Here is a 16,119-nt window from a genome sequence, read left to right on the forward strand (position 1 = left end):
CTTCAACAGAATCCAAATCGGCAAACTAAATGGCAGTTTGTTTAGTTTAATGACCAATTTCAATCGTAAGTTTAAACACTACTATGTTTTTGTATGAACAATATTTATTTGGTTGATGTTCTTATCAACAAGTATACAAATATCTTTATTTCTGAAAACGTTAATCAAAAACAAAAAGTTGTAGTCACCTTGAGTTTAAAAAACATACAAAGATTACCTGAGCTCATCCATCATTCATTTTAAGAGAGTCCAATGATTTTTTGGTACAAGTTTGATTAATTTGAAATTGCAACAGTGCATCACAATCTTTCATAGCACAGTTGTATAACAATAAAAATAATTAATCATTACTAGCAATCGAAAGCAATAGTGTGGCTTCTGATAAGCTGAAGCTTGACCTTAGCACATTAAAGAAGAATGATTGGTGCCGAGTTGAGTTAGATTACTGTCGTAGTAGTTTTGCTAAGGTAATTCCAACTCAAATTCAGACCAATAACAAGTCTTTTTTCTACTGAACTCCACCAAAAAGATGTACACATTGGCAAGGTCAGGCCTGAACTGCGACACTATGCAATTGGTGTTCTTAAAATTCAAAGCAATTCTGCCATGAAGTTTTAATTTCATCATTTATCCAAACACATTTGTAATAAAAGTTTATATAAGTTAGTTTAATCTAGTTGGGACAAACCTAACCTGGCAGCATTGTGAAGGCCAAACAGATTCTAATTGCAACAGTAAGAGGCTGCCAGGTTGGGTTGGCCTTAGTTATTCTTTTAGTTTATACTTTATTATTTAAAACAAAGAAACAAACTGCAGTTCAAAGATGTGTGTGATAAGAGTATATAGATGTTTTCATACAATGCCATTATGCCCTAGGTTGGCATGAAAACAGAAGCACCGTCACAAGTTCTTTTCAACAGAAAAAAAATATATATATATATCAATAAAATTTGAATAACAGTTTATGTATAAAAAAAGAAACAATACAAATTTCTTGAATAGCTTATTATCAGTTCTAATAATCTTAAATAAAAGAAAAAACAATATTCAGCAGTCAAATAGATAACAATAAAATAAATATCATTGGAGGCTTTCTATTTTATGAGCTAATCCATGGCTTTTGTTATCTCTCAGCATCACAACTTGCTGGCAAATATCACACACGTACACAGAACTCGATCCATTTAATTTCTTCGGAACAGCACCGCCATGCTTCTTACTCAGGGAACTATTGTGGACGGCAAAGAGCTCTTGCTGTTTACCTATGTCTGGCAGAAGCGAAACTAGATCCGGAAAAATCTCGAGAAACCCTTCTTCCCCTAGAACTTGAAGGCACTTACTGTGATATTCTGCAGCATCTATCCGATTTTGTCTGAACTTCCCGGAAATGGCTTTAAAGTCATTGAATAAATGTTCGCTGCCCAAGGATAATTCATATATTCTCTTAATAAGCTGTTCGTTGCGAGTCTCGAAGTCTGGAGGTTTCATGTAAGTTCTGTAAGTTTCTTTCAAATCGTAACTATTCGAAGCTAGTTCTGTTTTATCTTGGTCTGGAAGCGCTATTTGCCGAGCTATGGAACTGAGAGACATCTTTACAGGTTTGGGAGTTGGTTGTGCAGTGGGTGTAAAACCAGGCGGGGGAGTTTTCTTCTTTGGCGCACTGAAACCAGGCGGTTGTCGAACCGGTTCGCTGGGAGCCAGAGGAGGAAAATCATCTTTTGCAAATGACACTTTTTCGACCCAGGGGTTCTCGTCAACTCTAGATGGTGACACTGGCCTTATCAAATTCTTTTTATACGGATCTGTGTTTTCTTGATCATTCAAAAGCAAAGCATTCTTGGTGCGTAAATAACTTAGCTGCATGTCAGAAGATCTATCCTGCCCGAAGTCGTCCTCATCGTCTTCTCTGTTTGTCCATGCAGGTGCTTTCTGTTTCTTTTTCTTGGATTTGCTTTTTATTGTGACAAATTGATCACCAGGAGGAGGATTACTTGCAGTTGAATTGGAGGAAGTATGATTCACATCATGAAATGCTCTGGGCGGTGGCACACTGTTCATATTAATATTGTTTACATTTGATTGAGCTTCAGGTTTTCTTATTTGTAGTCTTGGAAATTCATCTTCAAATTTGGCATTTTCTCTTTTGGGAATCCATTTTGGTTTCTGTTGGCTCTCGGCAACATTGACTGAATTGGAAACGGAATTCTGTGACAGGCGTTCTGCAGCACTCAAGGAGGAAATGTTTTTCTGTACATTTGGTGGTCTTGCTGGTGCATTTTGCCTACTAGAAGAAAAGTTTTTGCTTTGATTATTGGAAATATCCGAAGTAGCAGCAACATTTGTGGAACACAGAGCTGGAAAGTCTTCTTCCAATGTAATATCTTTTCTTCTGTATGGTGTAGGATTTCGGCTAAAAGTTTGCAAAGATATTGGATTTGTTTTTGAAACAGGGTTCATAACATGATTAGTTTTTGGAGTTGCATCTTCTGAGAGGTAAGGAAATTCTTGCGTTGAGCCTGTGTCAATATTTTCAACTTCTGCTTGCTGCTGATTTTGACTATCCCTGTAACATAAGATTCAGTTTAATTCATAATAGTATCATATTACCACAAGTAAATGAACTTATTTTCAGATATAAATAACTAATCTTAAATGCAGTTTGAAATGAAGTAAAGAAAAACCTTTGTCTATTACAACTTGGCCAAATCGAAAAAAATTTCGGAAGTTCGAAATTTCATGTTGATAAAACTTTGCCCCTATAGTCTCACATTTAGCACAAAAATATTTATCCAAATTTAAAAAAAATAGTTAGGTGTCCAGCAAGGGGCCTAAAATTCATAATTTTCTTTAAAAAATTTTCTTTTTCTATAGATATTTGTTTTTAATGTGAGGTAAATTTTAAGAAGTTTTCAAGCTAAAAATATACAGTAAAGTAGGTAATTAGTGTTAAATCGACATTTTTGTTCTCTTGCAATATTCAAGTGTCACATGTAGTACTCAAAGATATGGATTTTTTTTAAGTTAAGGTTAAATTTTTCATTTTAAATATATTTTATTTTTTTATTTGCAAATGTTGATTTGAAAAATGTGTTGGGCAATAATTTTTTAACTTGATATTTCATTTAAATACAGTTGGCTCTCTGTTTAACGATTTTCAAGGGACCACAAAAAATCATCCTTAAGTAGAAAGCATCCTTAAACAGAATGCTTTTAACACTATAATGGACCATCTGGGACTGTAAAAAGCCATCGTTAAATAGAGCGTCTTTAAACAGAGAGCCACTGTGTGTATATATATATATGTAGTTATTTAAAAGATAAACAGGAAAAATCAAATAAATATTTTTTAATTTGGATAAATATTTTTGTGGTTAATGTAGGACTATAGAAGCAAAGTTTTATTAACATGAAATTTGGAGAAAAAAAAATTCGAATTGGCCCTACTTGGCCTAGAGAGTATACAGTGCTGGTTTACACATGCAGGAGTAAGTCGGCACGGGTTGCTCCTGTTCAAATTATATGAAACTTTTTTTACAATTGTTTCGACATATAAGTAAAACTATAAGAGGGTGTGCGACTTGAAAAATCGACTTTGATTTTTTTAGGAACTCCCTAATTTACATGTATAAAAAACACACCCATATGTTGTTATTAACCAGGCCTTCATAGTTGGAGGAAAATGGCCAACTCCGACACATGATTTTTGAAACCTCAGACTCCGATTTTTTTTCCCTCTCATTGAAGGGGGGGGAGGGAACTCCTACACAGAGATTGAAACATTGATTCCTTTTCATGAATTTTTGATGCATACAACGTAGGAAATTCAACTTAAAAATCAAATTTTTCAACAGCTGCAATTTTTTCAGTGAGGTTACTCAAAAATTGCATTCTGAAAATAAAAAAAAAGAAAATAATTTGCTCTTTTTTTAATGTTTAACAAATAGATATCGATCAAATAGTGTGGTTTCAGTTTTTGAAAGCTATAACTTTTGAGGGAAAAGCTTTTTTGCCAAGTCAAAAAACCTTTCTTGCGAGAGGGGACAGGTCTCACCGGGCGACACCTATGTGTGTGTGGGGGGGGGAGAGGGGGTAAATAGCCAATACATTAAAAAGGCAAATGTATATGAGAAAACAATAATAAGGCTTTACAATTTAACAAAGAAGAATATAAACTTTTTTTTTCATATTTTTCTTACAGAAGGAATAAAAAATGGAATTCAGAGCCACACTGAAAAGTTCTAAAAATTAAGTCGAAATTTGGAATTTCAGGAAATTTTTAGTAAAGTTAATAGAAAAGAGGCTTGGAGCTCCCTTCAGATTTGTTTTTCAAAATTAAAATCAGTTTTATGTTTTCTTTGGTGATGTTAGGTAATCGGGACTTTTCAAGGAAATTTTTCAAAATTGAAGGGTTAAAAAAGCAATTTAAGGCACTCTTAGGATATGTAAAGATATTGGGGAAGGTTCAGGGGCGCTGTCCGGAAAGTTTTTCAACTAATCTGAAAAACACGTAAATGTAGGCTGTGTCTAGTGGTGTAAGGGCAGCCCCTAACTCCAACAAAGACTGGATTTTTCTTCCGAAATATTTTCAAACTTGAAATCAATTTTAGGCTATCTTTGATGACGATAAAGAGAACAGGGAACGTTCGAGAGCTCACTGGAAGTTTTTCGATGCCAAAGTTTCAAAAACGCAATTGTAGGCTATCTTTGACGGCTTAAGCAGGGGGAGGGGGGTGCAAATGTTTCTAAAAATGTTGGGAAGTCATATGGCTCTCCCGTCTTTCCTTGACACTTTTTGAAAATTACGTCCTAAAAACGCAAATTTAGCCGTTGTTGGACGGACAACATTATGAGAGAGAGTTCGGAGGGGGATTTCCCATCTTAAGGGAACACTGTTTCAAAACTGTCACTCATTTTAAGCTCTTTATCACTGAGCAAAAAGGCTTTGCGGGTTCCTGCAGAAATTTCTAAAAACACAATTTGGAGCCAACTGTGATGACGTTTCGTAATTTCGTGCACATTTGGTATCCCTTTATAGAGTAATACTTTTCAGAAAAATGCTTTAGAATTTTTCTGAAATTGAAGCTTCAAAAACCCAACTTTGAGCTATTTTAGGAGACATTGGATCAGATGAGGATTTTCAATTTTGAAGTTCATATACTATATATACACATTTTAGACGATCTTTTATCACGTTACAGAGAAGGTCAGGGCTTGACTGCCCTCAGGTTTTTAAAACTCAATATTAGGCTAAAGATGATATGTGAAGGGATGGGGTATTTGTTATCCCTTGGAAATGTTTCGAGACGCAAGGCCTTAAACAGCATTTTTGGGCTTATGGTGACGTTAAGAGATAGGAAGGTTTTGGTTGCTCTTCCTGAAAAATGACATTTATTGAGAGTTAAAAAAGCAATTTTAAGCTGTCTTCGATGGGTCAGAATACTCCGGCCTCAAAACACATCTTGAAGCTATCTTTAGGGACGTTAGATAGCGAAGGGGGTGGGGGGTGAAAATGGACCCCCTAAGAATGCTGTTTTAGGCTATGTTTGGCCAAGTTAAGGGAGAAAGGGATGTTAAGTGGTTCTCCTCCAGAATTTTTTAAAAATTAAAGTCCTGCAAATGCATTTTAAGTGTTGTGATAGTAGGGAGGAGTGTAAAGGTAGGGAAATTTTCCTGATTTAAAGTTTTAGAAGTGCAAATTTAGGGTCTCTTTGGTTTCTCAAAGGGAGTTATAACTTCCTTTTGGATCCGTGATTGAACGAATCAATTAATGCAGACAAATTTAGAAGATGCCACCAAGGATAGGAGTAAGACTTACCCCCTCCCCCTTCCCAGATATGGTGCTGTTATACTAACAAATTAGGATGACTCCCTTTTTCGCTGATAGAGGACGAAAAGACAGAGAGGCACTTTACATTCGATTAACCGTACTGTGATACATGAGAAGAAAAAGTTGTGCATCAAAAATCATTACTTTTGATGCCTAGCTTGATTGCCTGGACGTCATTTTACTGATTAAAAACTTTTCTTTAAAATGAATGACTAAATGTGAAACTCATTGTTTCAAGGAATTTGATGACATAAAACAATAAATACAAGCAATTATTATTTGAGTTGTGATTAAGTGCTTTTATAAAAGGAACATGAAATTCATTTTGTCTCAATGAAAGTTTTGTAATCAATGACCAATCAAAGCAATTGTTGAAACCCAGTAATGCTATGCCTGAAAATGAGCAGGAAATCGCCCACCCTTTGAGACCACTCTCTTCTTACTCTTGTTGTCACTTTCATTTAGGAAAAGTTGTTTTTTTTTTTTTTTTTGAAAATAAGGTGGTTTCCTAAGAACTTTCTTAAAATCAAGTGGTAGCTTCATCATATTCCGAAAAGGAATGAAATTAATGTTCCTCCGTAATAGTAACCTTAACAGTAAAAAAAAAAAAATAAATAAATAAATAAAAATGGTAATAATCTTGCTCTCTTGACGTTACATTACCACATGGGATGACCACAAGAGAAACACTATGTTTTGTATTAGAATAATTTTATTATCATAGTCATACCTAAACCTTACAATGCGAAGCTTTTTTTTTTTTTTTTTGCCTCCAGTAATTGATCAAAAGCATGGTTTCCTTATTGGGAAAATGTATTGAATTTTTTCGCATAAAAAGTGTGAAATTGCCGCCCCCCGAAAAGTGCCGCCTGGGGCGGACCACCCCCTCCGCCCCACCCTAGCTATGCTACTGACCCCTTAGCCCTGGCTATAGGGCAGTAACTTACTGAGAACTGCAATTGGAGTCGGCTCTTTTTCTAACGACTCTGACTTCTTTACCCCAAAAGCAGCTCCAACTCACATAATTTAATTATGAAATCAGTCAAAAATACCATTTACCTTGAATTATTTTCATCAATGTTTCTTTTCCTGTGCTGGCCATATCTTCTACCTCCCCTTGGACTAGAATTTCCTACAGAAATATTTTATAATGTGCATACAGTTTTTCAAAAGACATTTAAAACGTGAAGAATCAAAATATTAATTCTTGTTTGCATAAAGTTGAAAAAAATGGCATTTAAAATTCTATTAGGCACACTTCATCTACATCTGCTTGATTCAATAAAGTGTGCTTTACATGCAATTTTGCTGTTAATATTGCTTAGAACATAATTCTAGCATGTAATTATTTCAAGGCTACTTTTTTCTTTTCTTTGATTCTTTTTCACAGTTAATAGAAAATTACAACAAGCAATTTAAGAATATTTTGTCTTTAGCTGCGATGACAAAAAAGTTGATAAATTAAAACTTATGATATTCACTAATTACTGTTATTCATTAATAAGTAAAATGAAGTATTCAAATTAAATATTGCAGTTGCATGTTTGTTTTGAAGCAGAAATTTTTTCCAAAATTAATTCTTTGCACATTTTTTTCAAAATATTTTTTTTAAAATATATTTTGGCAAAGGTAAGTTGCATAGTCTTTTTAAAATTTTATGCCTCAAATATTTCTGATAAAAAGATGTTTACAAGCCTGAAAATTGCTACTAGTTTTTAAGAGTCAAAAAATTTGAATGGAAAGTGCAACTTAGATGAAAGTACTGGTGTCTGAAAAGTCCTTAACACATTTTAAAACTTCATAAAAAAAAACAATACCTTCTTGTATGAGTATGCAGTTTGCACCATAATACTTCGCATGTCATGTTCAAGTTTTTTTTTTTTTTTTTGACATCATAAAAAAGAAAAAAATGTAATTAGAAGTAATTTACATTGATGGCTGTATCATCACGGTAAGAAAAAGAAACGTAATGTGAAGTGTTTAATCAGTTTGTTAAACAGAAAGCAATACCTTTTATTACCAGAGCTGAATGTGCGCATCGTATGTTGCTCGAACCACTAATGGTACCCAAGTTCATCCCATGGCCACAAACGGTTAAAAAAATGATTAAACACTTCACATTATGTTTCTTTTTCTTACTGTGATGATACAGCCATTGACGTAAATTACTTATAATTACTTTTTTCTTCTTCTTCTACAATGTCGTGAAAAATTCTTGAACTTGTAAAGTATTATGGTACAAACCGCATATGAGGCAGTAAGAAGCAAAGGGATGTAAGTGGCAAAATCAAAAATTTGGAGATAACCAGTACACATGGTAGGTGAACCTCTCCTCTGTCTTGGGGCAAGAGATAGCACTAGTAGCCCTGGTAGTTGCTGAGAATGAGACTACTTAGATGTCACTTGATGTTAGTACCGATCTCACTATTACTGCTTAAAGCATTTATTTTGTTTCTGTTGCTTTCAATATTTCAAGAAGTTTGAATCTTTTGTAATTGTTTATTTATGTTTGTTTCAAATTACTAATACATTGATTCAAAAATTAAATAGCTTCCGAACTTCCTTCCCAAGGACAATTTGGGAACATCTGGAAACATTTTTGCCCCCCCCCCCCTCCCAAGCATTTTTTCTCTTTTTGCAAACAATTGGAGATCGGTTTGGGGAAGGAAAAGACTTTGTTTAAGGTATTCAGTGACATTATAAAATTTACACCGTTGGTTTACTGCAGCTTAGAGCCATGCAAATGTCAATGAGGTGGACCATAAAATTAAAAAAAAATCAATGGTGCAGATTGCACTATTTTTTTTTGGGGTGGGGGGGTATGGGAACCTCTGCAATGACAAAAAGATGTGCCATTGAGCTCGTTCTTTAGTACTGCAAGTCAAGGGGGCTCCCACAGGTTTGTAGTGCTTACAGTCTTAAAATTTCTAAATTGGGCCATGATTATTCTTGTATCAATGCTGCCCTTATGAATGTGAAATTTCATTTCATTCTGAAAATTCCTTGTTGTTGTGTGCATTTTTTTTCTAGTGAGTATTTTTTTTTAGAGTAAGCATCAGTATAAGGGTAATCAGAGTAAAGAAATAAAAGATTTAGAGTAAGCATCAGTCTATGATTTTGGTATAAGAGCCCTTGAAATATATCACAACTCTAAGTACAGATATTTTGACTACAGTAGGGACAAACCTAACCTTTCAGTGTTGTGAAGGCTATGCAGATCCTAATCACAGCTTTACTACATTGCTAGGTTTGGTTTGCTCCGACTACAGTTGCCATGCATTGTTAACGAAAGGTATCAAGAGCAAAAAACAAGTTTGAGGCATCGCCATTCATTACAACTTACCACTAGGTCGATTGGCGTGAGCATAGGTGAACTCAAAGTCTAGCGTCCTCGCTTGTCTCACTTCTGCTTTTGACTTATTTTTAAAATGTTTTTGAGCAATGTGTGCCTTCAAGTCAATTTCAGTCCTGAAAGCTCCAACGAACTTCTCTCGTGCGCATTCCCCCTCCTCGCATAGGTAATGCTCTTTTCGAAAATGTACTCGGAGAAAATCGTAGTCTCTGAAATATTGCAAAATAGAATAATGAAAATCTCTGCATACATAAAGCAAATAGCAAAATTAAGAATATAAAAGGCAATAAACAAAAATAAGACCAATTAAAGATTTATTTTAGGCTCATTAAATTTGCAAATCAATCAAAAAATGTTATTTCACTCAAAAAGCCACAAGACTGTAGCAGTTTTATCTGAACCATTTTATTAATAGTTTCAGTTCCTTTAAAGCAATTAAGATTCAAAACAACAGGAGGGAAGTGAGGGATCATCGTTAATCTTAAAAAACTATACTATACTCCGAAAATACAACAGTTAAAAAACAATATGTAACATGAATGAATCAGATTTATAATTACAATATTGCCATTATTTTCCATTTCTTAAATTTAAATTTTTTTTATTAAAGTTAAAAAAAAACTTGCATAATAAATTTCCTGTAGTGTAGATGTAATGCAGCTACACTTTGCTTTGTAATTCAATAAATTTTAAAACACTTTCAAAACAAATTTATTTCTTAAAACTGTTTAGTAAAAGATAAAATCTATTTTTTTTTTTTTTTTTTTAATTCTTAACCTCAAATCTGAGATGTATGCAAGAGGTGTAGATGCAATCTACACAGGTGTTTTTTTTTTTTTTTAATGAGGTATAATGATCAAGTTCATTTTCACTGTATTACTTTTTCCACTGCCATATAGCAAAGTTCGTGTGTGCAGCAGTATTTCATCAATTCTACTGTACCACACTAAAAAAAAACTGCTTTTTCCCAAGTGAACATAACTTTGAAATATAATCTTTGGATTTGGGTCTGCTAATGGACCCTACCTTTTTATATAATATATCAAACATTGATTCAACAAAAAACTTTTATCTTATAAAAAGACCTTTTACAAAATATGTTATTACAAAGCAGACCCTTCACATTACAGGGTATTTCAAAAAATATGACTCCACTTAAAAAAAAAAAACTGTCCAGGTTTTAATTCCTACTGCTACAATGAGCACTAGAAGATAGTATAATTAATTTAAAAAAAAAAAGGGTGGGGGGTTCGTGCATAGGGGAATCACCCTGACTGTCACCCTAAATCAGAACTTTCCACACAGGGCATATGACTTGCAGCATGCATTAAAAGGTTGAATGTATTAAGAACTGTTAATTTGGTAATCATTGGTTATATTTTGGTTTTTGAAAAATGCTATAATCATCCATAAACTATAAAATTAAATCTGAACTGGCTATGTTCAGTATTTTTTACCATACATGCATATCAGGTCAGGCGATTCTTTTTAATACACCTTGTAATTTTGGTTATTTTCAATATAGACCTTACACAAAATTCTTCATAATTATACTTTAAAAAGCATAACTTATCGTGGTTAGGAAATTTTATGCATTTTAACAATTTTTCTTACTTGTCTATTCTGATTTTTTTCATTTTGAAATCTGATTGTAAAAGCTGCTTAATTTAGATTACTATGTGATTCTACATTTTCGACGTTAATAATTTTATTTTTACTACAGTAACCCCTTGCTACATCGCCGATTCGGATATATCCCCCTTTCCTTTGTCTCCCCAAAAACTATATAGTATATTTTTTAAATGTTGCTTGACATTTGCCATCGCAGATTTTTTTTTTTTTCTTTTTAAGTATTTCTCAGAAAAATTTTTTTTCTCCTGTTTAATCATTGAACAAAACTGACATATTTCCCATACACTTAGGTTGTTACAGTTTAAGCTGTAATTTTTTATTTATATTATATTCCACCATAATACAATAAAAATATTGTTATTTTACATATTTATTTATTATTATTATTATTATTTTTTTTTTTTTTTTGAAGAAAAATTGGTCGAGTAATTTCATTCGGATTTTATAAAGATAAGCATCTTAATATGATAAAAAATCAATCTTTTTGTAGCAGCATATGTAACTTATTTCTACGTTAATCAAACGTACTTTTTAAGACCTTGGCTACATCACGTTTTTCGATATATTGCTCTTTTTTTTTTGTTGTCTCCTGACAAACATGATAACGAGGTTTTACTGTATTACAGAAGAACTTCAATCATACGTCCCTTATTGATCTGCATGATACAGATCAAATTTGTAGCCTAAATAAAAAATTTCTGCTTACATAGAAAATCAAAATAGCAAGAATGCAACAATAAGTACACTAAAAATTCACTTTTGATTTAGATCTATCAATGATAAAGCGTTTGGGTGACTATGCTTTATTCAAACAACACTGGTGTATGAAACAGAACACTGTGAACATGATTCCTTGCGGGAAAAAATATTTTCATGTTTATGGAGGTTCCATAAACACTTTTTTGCAACATTGTGGCAAAACATGTTTTTTTTAATCATAAAGTACAGTAATTGTGCTTATTCATCAATTTGTTTGACTTATTACCTATCAGGGTTCGAAAATATCATAATAATTTCGAAAATATCCGATATTTTGATATATATATAGGATATTTAGATATATATCCAATATTTTGAATTATCACAAAATAAAGTCTTCAAAATAGTAAATGCATCCTCAAATCACTCTCTAATTTCTTGTATTATAATTATAATATGTAGACTTAAAATGAATGTTTCTTTCATTATTTATATCTAATATTTCAGTCAACATTTCTATCAATTTTAATGGAGTATTAGCTGTTTTACTCATTTTTCTTCTGTTAGCTACTTTTACAGTTATATGATTCAAAAATAAGTAATATGCATTAGTCGGTGCATAGTCATAAGACATTTTCTTTTTTCGCTGAGCAATGCTTAAAATTTAATTAGGCACTTTTAATATATCAATTAAAATTGTTGCATTACTAATAATTTTATGAATATAAAATACAAGCAAAAAGCAATATTAGATTACTTTGTTATATTAATGATGTATTATACATTATAAAATATAACAAATAATCTTTTGGTTATTTTCAATAATGAATAAACGAAATTACTATGATTAACATACCTTTTATATTGAAAATACCATAGTTGAAAAAATTAATAACAAAAGTATCAAAATATCATGATATTTTCAAAATAAATATTGGATATATATCGTGATATATATCGGCGAACCCTGAACCTAATGCTACTTGGATTATCCAGGTTTTTCGATCATTCAGTTCGTTTTTAGCCCCAGTTAGTCCAGATCAGGGGCGGTATTTCAGCATTTCGTTTGGGGGGTCAAGTTTCTTGAACATGAATTTCCTCAGTACGGTATAAAATAGATATTGGTTAACAAGAAGTGGTAATAAAATGGCTTTAATGTAAAGAATAATTAGGTTTGTTAAGAACAATTAAAATTTTTACAGCCGAAGCTTTAAATTTATTTTGTAATAAGTTATCTCACAAAACATCTCGGTACTAGTTTTTATTTTTTAGTAAAGTTTCAATCTGCTATTTGTGGAGACAGGAAGAACAGAAAATTTTGCGACTATATTTAATCAATATCCAGAATTTTGCTTTATTTCCAGTGCAGCTAAAAATGAAGGTCTTCCTTGCCTCCTTGCTGTGCTTCGAAGGTAATTCTCAAACCTCCTGACACACTCAAGTCAAAATTGGTTGATGCTCAGTTCTCCCACAACTTTCTGGTTGTGTGCTGAGTCTTTTGCAGTGATGAAGAGGTTCCATTGTAGCCTTGAAATAGCTATGATATATTTTCATGTTAATTTGTGCTTTATTTAAGTTGGTTTTTCAATTTAATCACAAAAATCAGCTTTCAAATGACTGACCAAATTGAAACAGTCAAAAAACAATGGAAGCAAGAAAATTATGTCAAAAAACACATTTCCTTCAGATTTCTCTCTTTAAAAGAACCAAGAAAGCTTTTTAAATTGGGCTAGTATTTATTTTGTGTCAAAAAAGTCTCGTCGCAATTCACAAAACAATTCCTTTTCCCTCTTGCTACTACTTATATATATAAGGGATATATCTCTTTTTCGTTTTCTATAACCGAACTACATAATATTGAACTTAAGACCAATAATAAATATATCTCATCAAATCCTGTCTCAATTTCGTGAGAAATTGAATTGATCATTTTATTCAAAATATTTATTTAATGTTTTGGCTAAAACTTTATGCGGGTTTTGTCACCTCTTCTACATCGGCATACAGTAAAAACTGCTGTGGAAAGTTCTCTCACAAAGTTCCACACTTGGTTCAAGTATGCATTAGTGCGAAAATTACTAAGAGTTTCAATTGTCAATCCAAGAATTAAGATTAGCGGATTGAAATTTTTATGATAGTGTGTAACAGTGTTCAAAAAAAACCTCCACTGTATAAAGTAAACAAAAATTCAAACAAAGGTCACTTCCCGGTAATTCCCTGGGGGCTTTTATAGATTCAACTCTTGAATACCATCTTGTGTCACTCAGAGATTGTCAAGTAAAGAGACTCAAGATATAGTTGTTGATTCGAAAGTTTTTTTTTTTTTTTTTTTGATGTGGGATGTTTTTTAAAAATAACATATCTTTACAAAACGTTTCCATGAAAGCATATAATTCCTCCAGTTGCTAAAATGTATTTCTAGTACAAGGCATCAATGAGCACTTGCCAGCTCAACATTAAGTTATAATATGATCATAAAATTTTTTGTAAAATGACATGGAGTTAACGCGTAAAAATTACGCAGTCTCATCGCTGTACGGGAATCTCGTACAATATGCACCATCATAACATAGAGTACACAATTTTGAAATATTTAATCCATATGAAGAGATTATTTCATCTTTAGTTAAGGCAAACAATTATCCTATATCAGTTTTTTCTGTTCTGAATATGCAGGCAAATGATTTTCTAAGTTATCTAAATTGAATTTACCCATTTTTTTTTATTACTCTTAGGGAAAAATTTGGAGGTGCAATCGCCCCCTCTCGCCCCCCCCCCCTATTTGCCGCCCCGAGTCCAGATAAACAAAGTTGTACTGTCTTTTGAATCCTGCTTAATTTTTATATTTTGCATGGGGGAATACTCAACCCTTCTGTGTTTCCAGACCGTGAGAATGATCTAACCAAACCAATTAGAAGGAATTTTAAAACCCTAGAAGAAAGAGAGTAATACTAAAGCTACATCTTCTGAGAAAATCACCTTGTGGTGGTTTTTCCTTACTTAAAAAACTCATCACTACCATCAGCATCACAAAAGTGGCAAAAATAATGTTCTCTCCTTAAGTGGCGAAACAAGTCGTCGGCATCTACGTATCTCTCGTCACAGAAACCGCACAAAGGATGACCTCGATTTGAAGGATTGTTAGGATCTCCTCTTTTATGCAGTGCTAGATCCTTTCTTGAATAAGCTGTCCTCTCAAAAGAAAATATCTGAAAAACCAAAGGAATAGTAAGATTTTCAAAAGAAGTAGAGGATGTGTATCAATCTTAGTACTTTTATAGCTTATGGATTACAAAACTGAATCATTTCACATAAAAAATCTCTCTCAGTATATACAATATATTGTCAAGGGATCAGGAAAATTATCATTAAATGGAGGATAAATAAAATGAAGGTAGGATTGAAAGTGATTGTCAACATCAAGTTATTAATGTTTAAGTGGTAAAATTGCACATAAAAAAAGTGTAACATTTATCTTTTTTTTTTCAGTTGATCTTTCTCAAAACGGAAAGAAATGATGAATTAACTGTTGTTATTTTTATACTAAATCCGTTTTTTGCTGCATGCAGCTTGAAACCAGCTTAAATGTGCATTAAATCATTGCATCGCTGATGATCTCATTTGGGTAAATTGCTCAAAGGAACTGGTTTGAGTTTATGCTCTAAGTTCCTTGGTTTTTTTTTTTTACTCAACTAATTGAGTTTCTTCAAAGCTTTTGGGTTAGGAAAAAGCAGCAGTTGTTTTGCACAAACAATGATATTCTTTTCTCTGCATGTGAAATAATTGCTAAATAATGTCTAAAGTATCTCATGTTTGAGAATTCATCACTTGCTTGCTTGATTTTCACAATTTTTGTGATATGTTGTCCAGTTCGTGTCATTGCTTTGCAATAGCTTGAAGCACTAATGAATGAATGAAATGAAGGAGAGGGGGCTCAGCAGAGCCACGCACAGCGACCAGAGGTCTATTGTACTAAACCTCAAACAGAAGTCCAAAAAGACCAGTAGCCGAAACAAAGATTAGCAGGCATTTAATGGGAATATCTCCCAAGGATTAAGCAAGTGGCGGCCAAGGTGTTCAAACCTGTAGGCAGAAAAGACATAGCAATCACACAGAATATGTGGCAGCAGTTTCCTCATGAAAACGACAGCCTCTACAAATTGGATCGTCAGTGACGCCCATTATATTACTATGCCGCTTCAAGGTACAATGACCAGTAAGAAGGCCGATAGCCCTTCTGACGCTGTTACAGTTCAGACTTAAGAGCTCCTTTGTCCCAATACTAGGGCAACCTCTATTAAGTTCTTTCGCTTGCCGCTGTCGATCAAGGTTGCGCCAGTTATAGTACTGTTTTTTACCAAAAATATCAAAAACAACAGTCCTGATAAGATTTTTCGAAATCCCAATTGCTGGCTCAGGGACAACGAAAGGGATATCAGAGCCTTTCCATGCAAGATAGTCGGCTTTTTCGTTGCCCTGCACTCCAGAGTGTCCAGGTACCCAACAAAGGGTAACCTTGTTCAGTTTTGCAAGATTGCAGAGCAAATTATAGCAATCCTAAACGATGTGGATGTCATAACAATCTCCCCAGCCCCAGTCCTTTCATTCA

The 16,119-nt window shown here is 33.2% G+C and overlaps 1 protein-coding gene across 1 annotated transcript in view; it reads right to left on the minus strand.

The window, feature by feature from the left end:
* Nucleotides 1–95: 95 nt before the first annotated feature.
* LOC129230717 (E3 ubiquitin-protein ligase ZNF598-like) overlaps nt 96–16,119 on the minus strand; it is a 31,357-nt gene continuing 15,333 nt past the window's right edge. The window contains exons 3-6 of the mRNA XM_054865136.1: nt 14,511–14,719; nt 9,171–9,388; nt 6,887–6,959; nt 96–2,563 (exon numbers count right to left, since the gene is read on the minus strand). Of these exons, the coding sequence (XP_054721111.1) occupies nt 1,081–2,563; nt 6,887–6,959; nt 9,171–9,388; nt 14,511–14,719 (1,983 nt within the window). The 3' untranslated portion in view covers nt 96–1,080. The remainder of the gene's footprint in view (nt 2,564–6,886; nt 6,960–9,170; nt 9,389–14,510; nt 14,720–16,119) is intronic.

Source organism: Uloborus diversus, chromosome 9 (assembly GCF_026930045.1).
Source record: "Uloborus diversus isolate 005 chromosome 9, Udiv.v.3.1, whole genome shotgun sequence".
Classification (NCBI taxonomy): Eukaryota; Metazoa; Arthropoda; class Arachnida; order Araneae; family Uloboridae; genus Uloborus; species Uloborus diversus.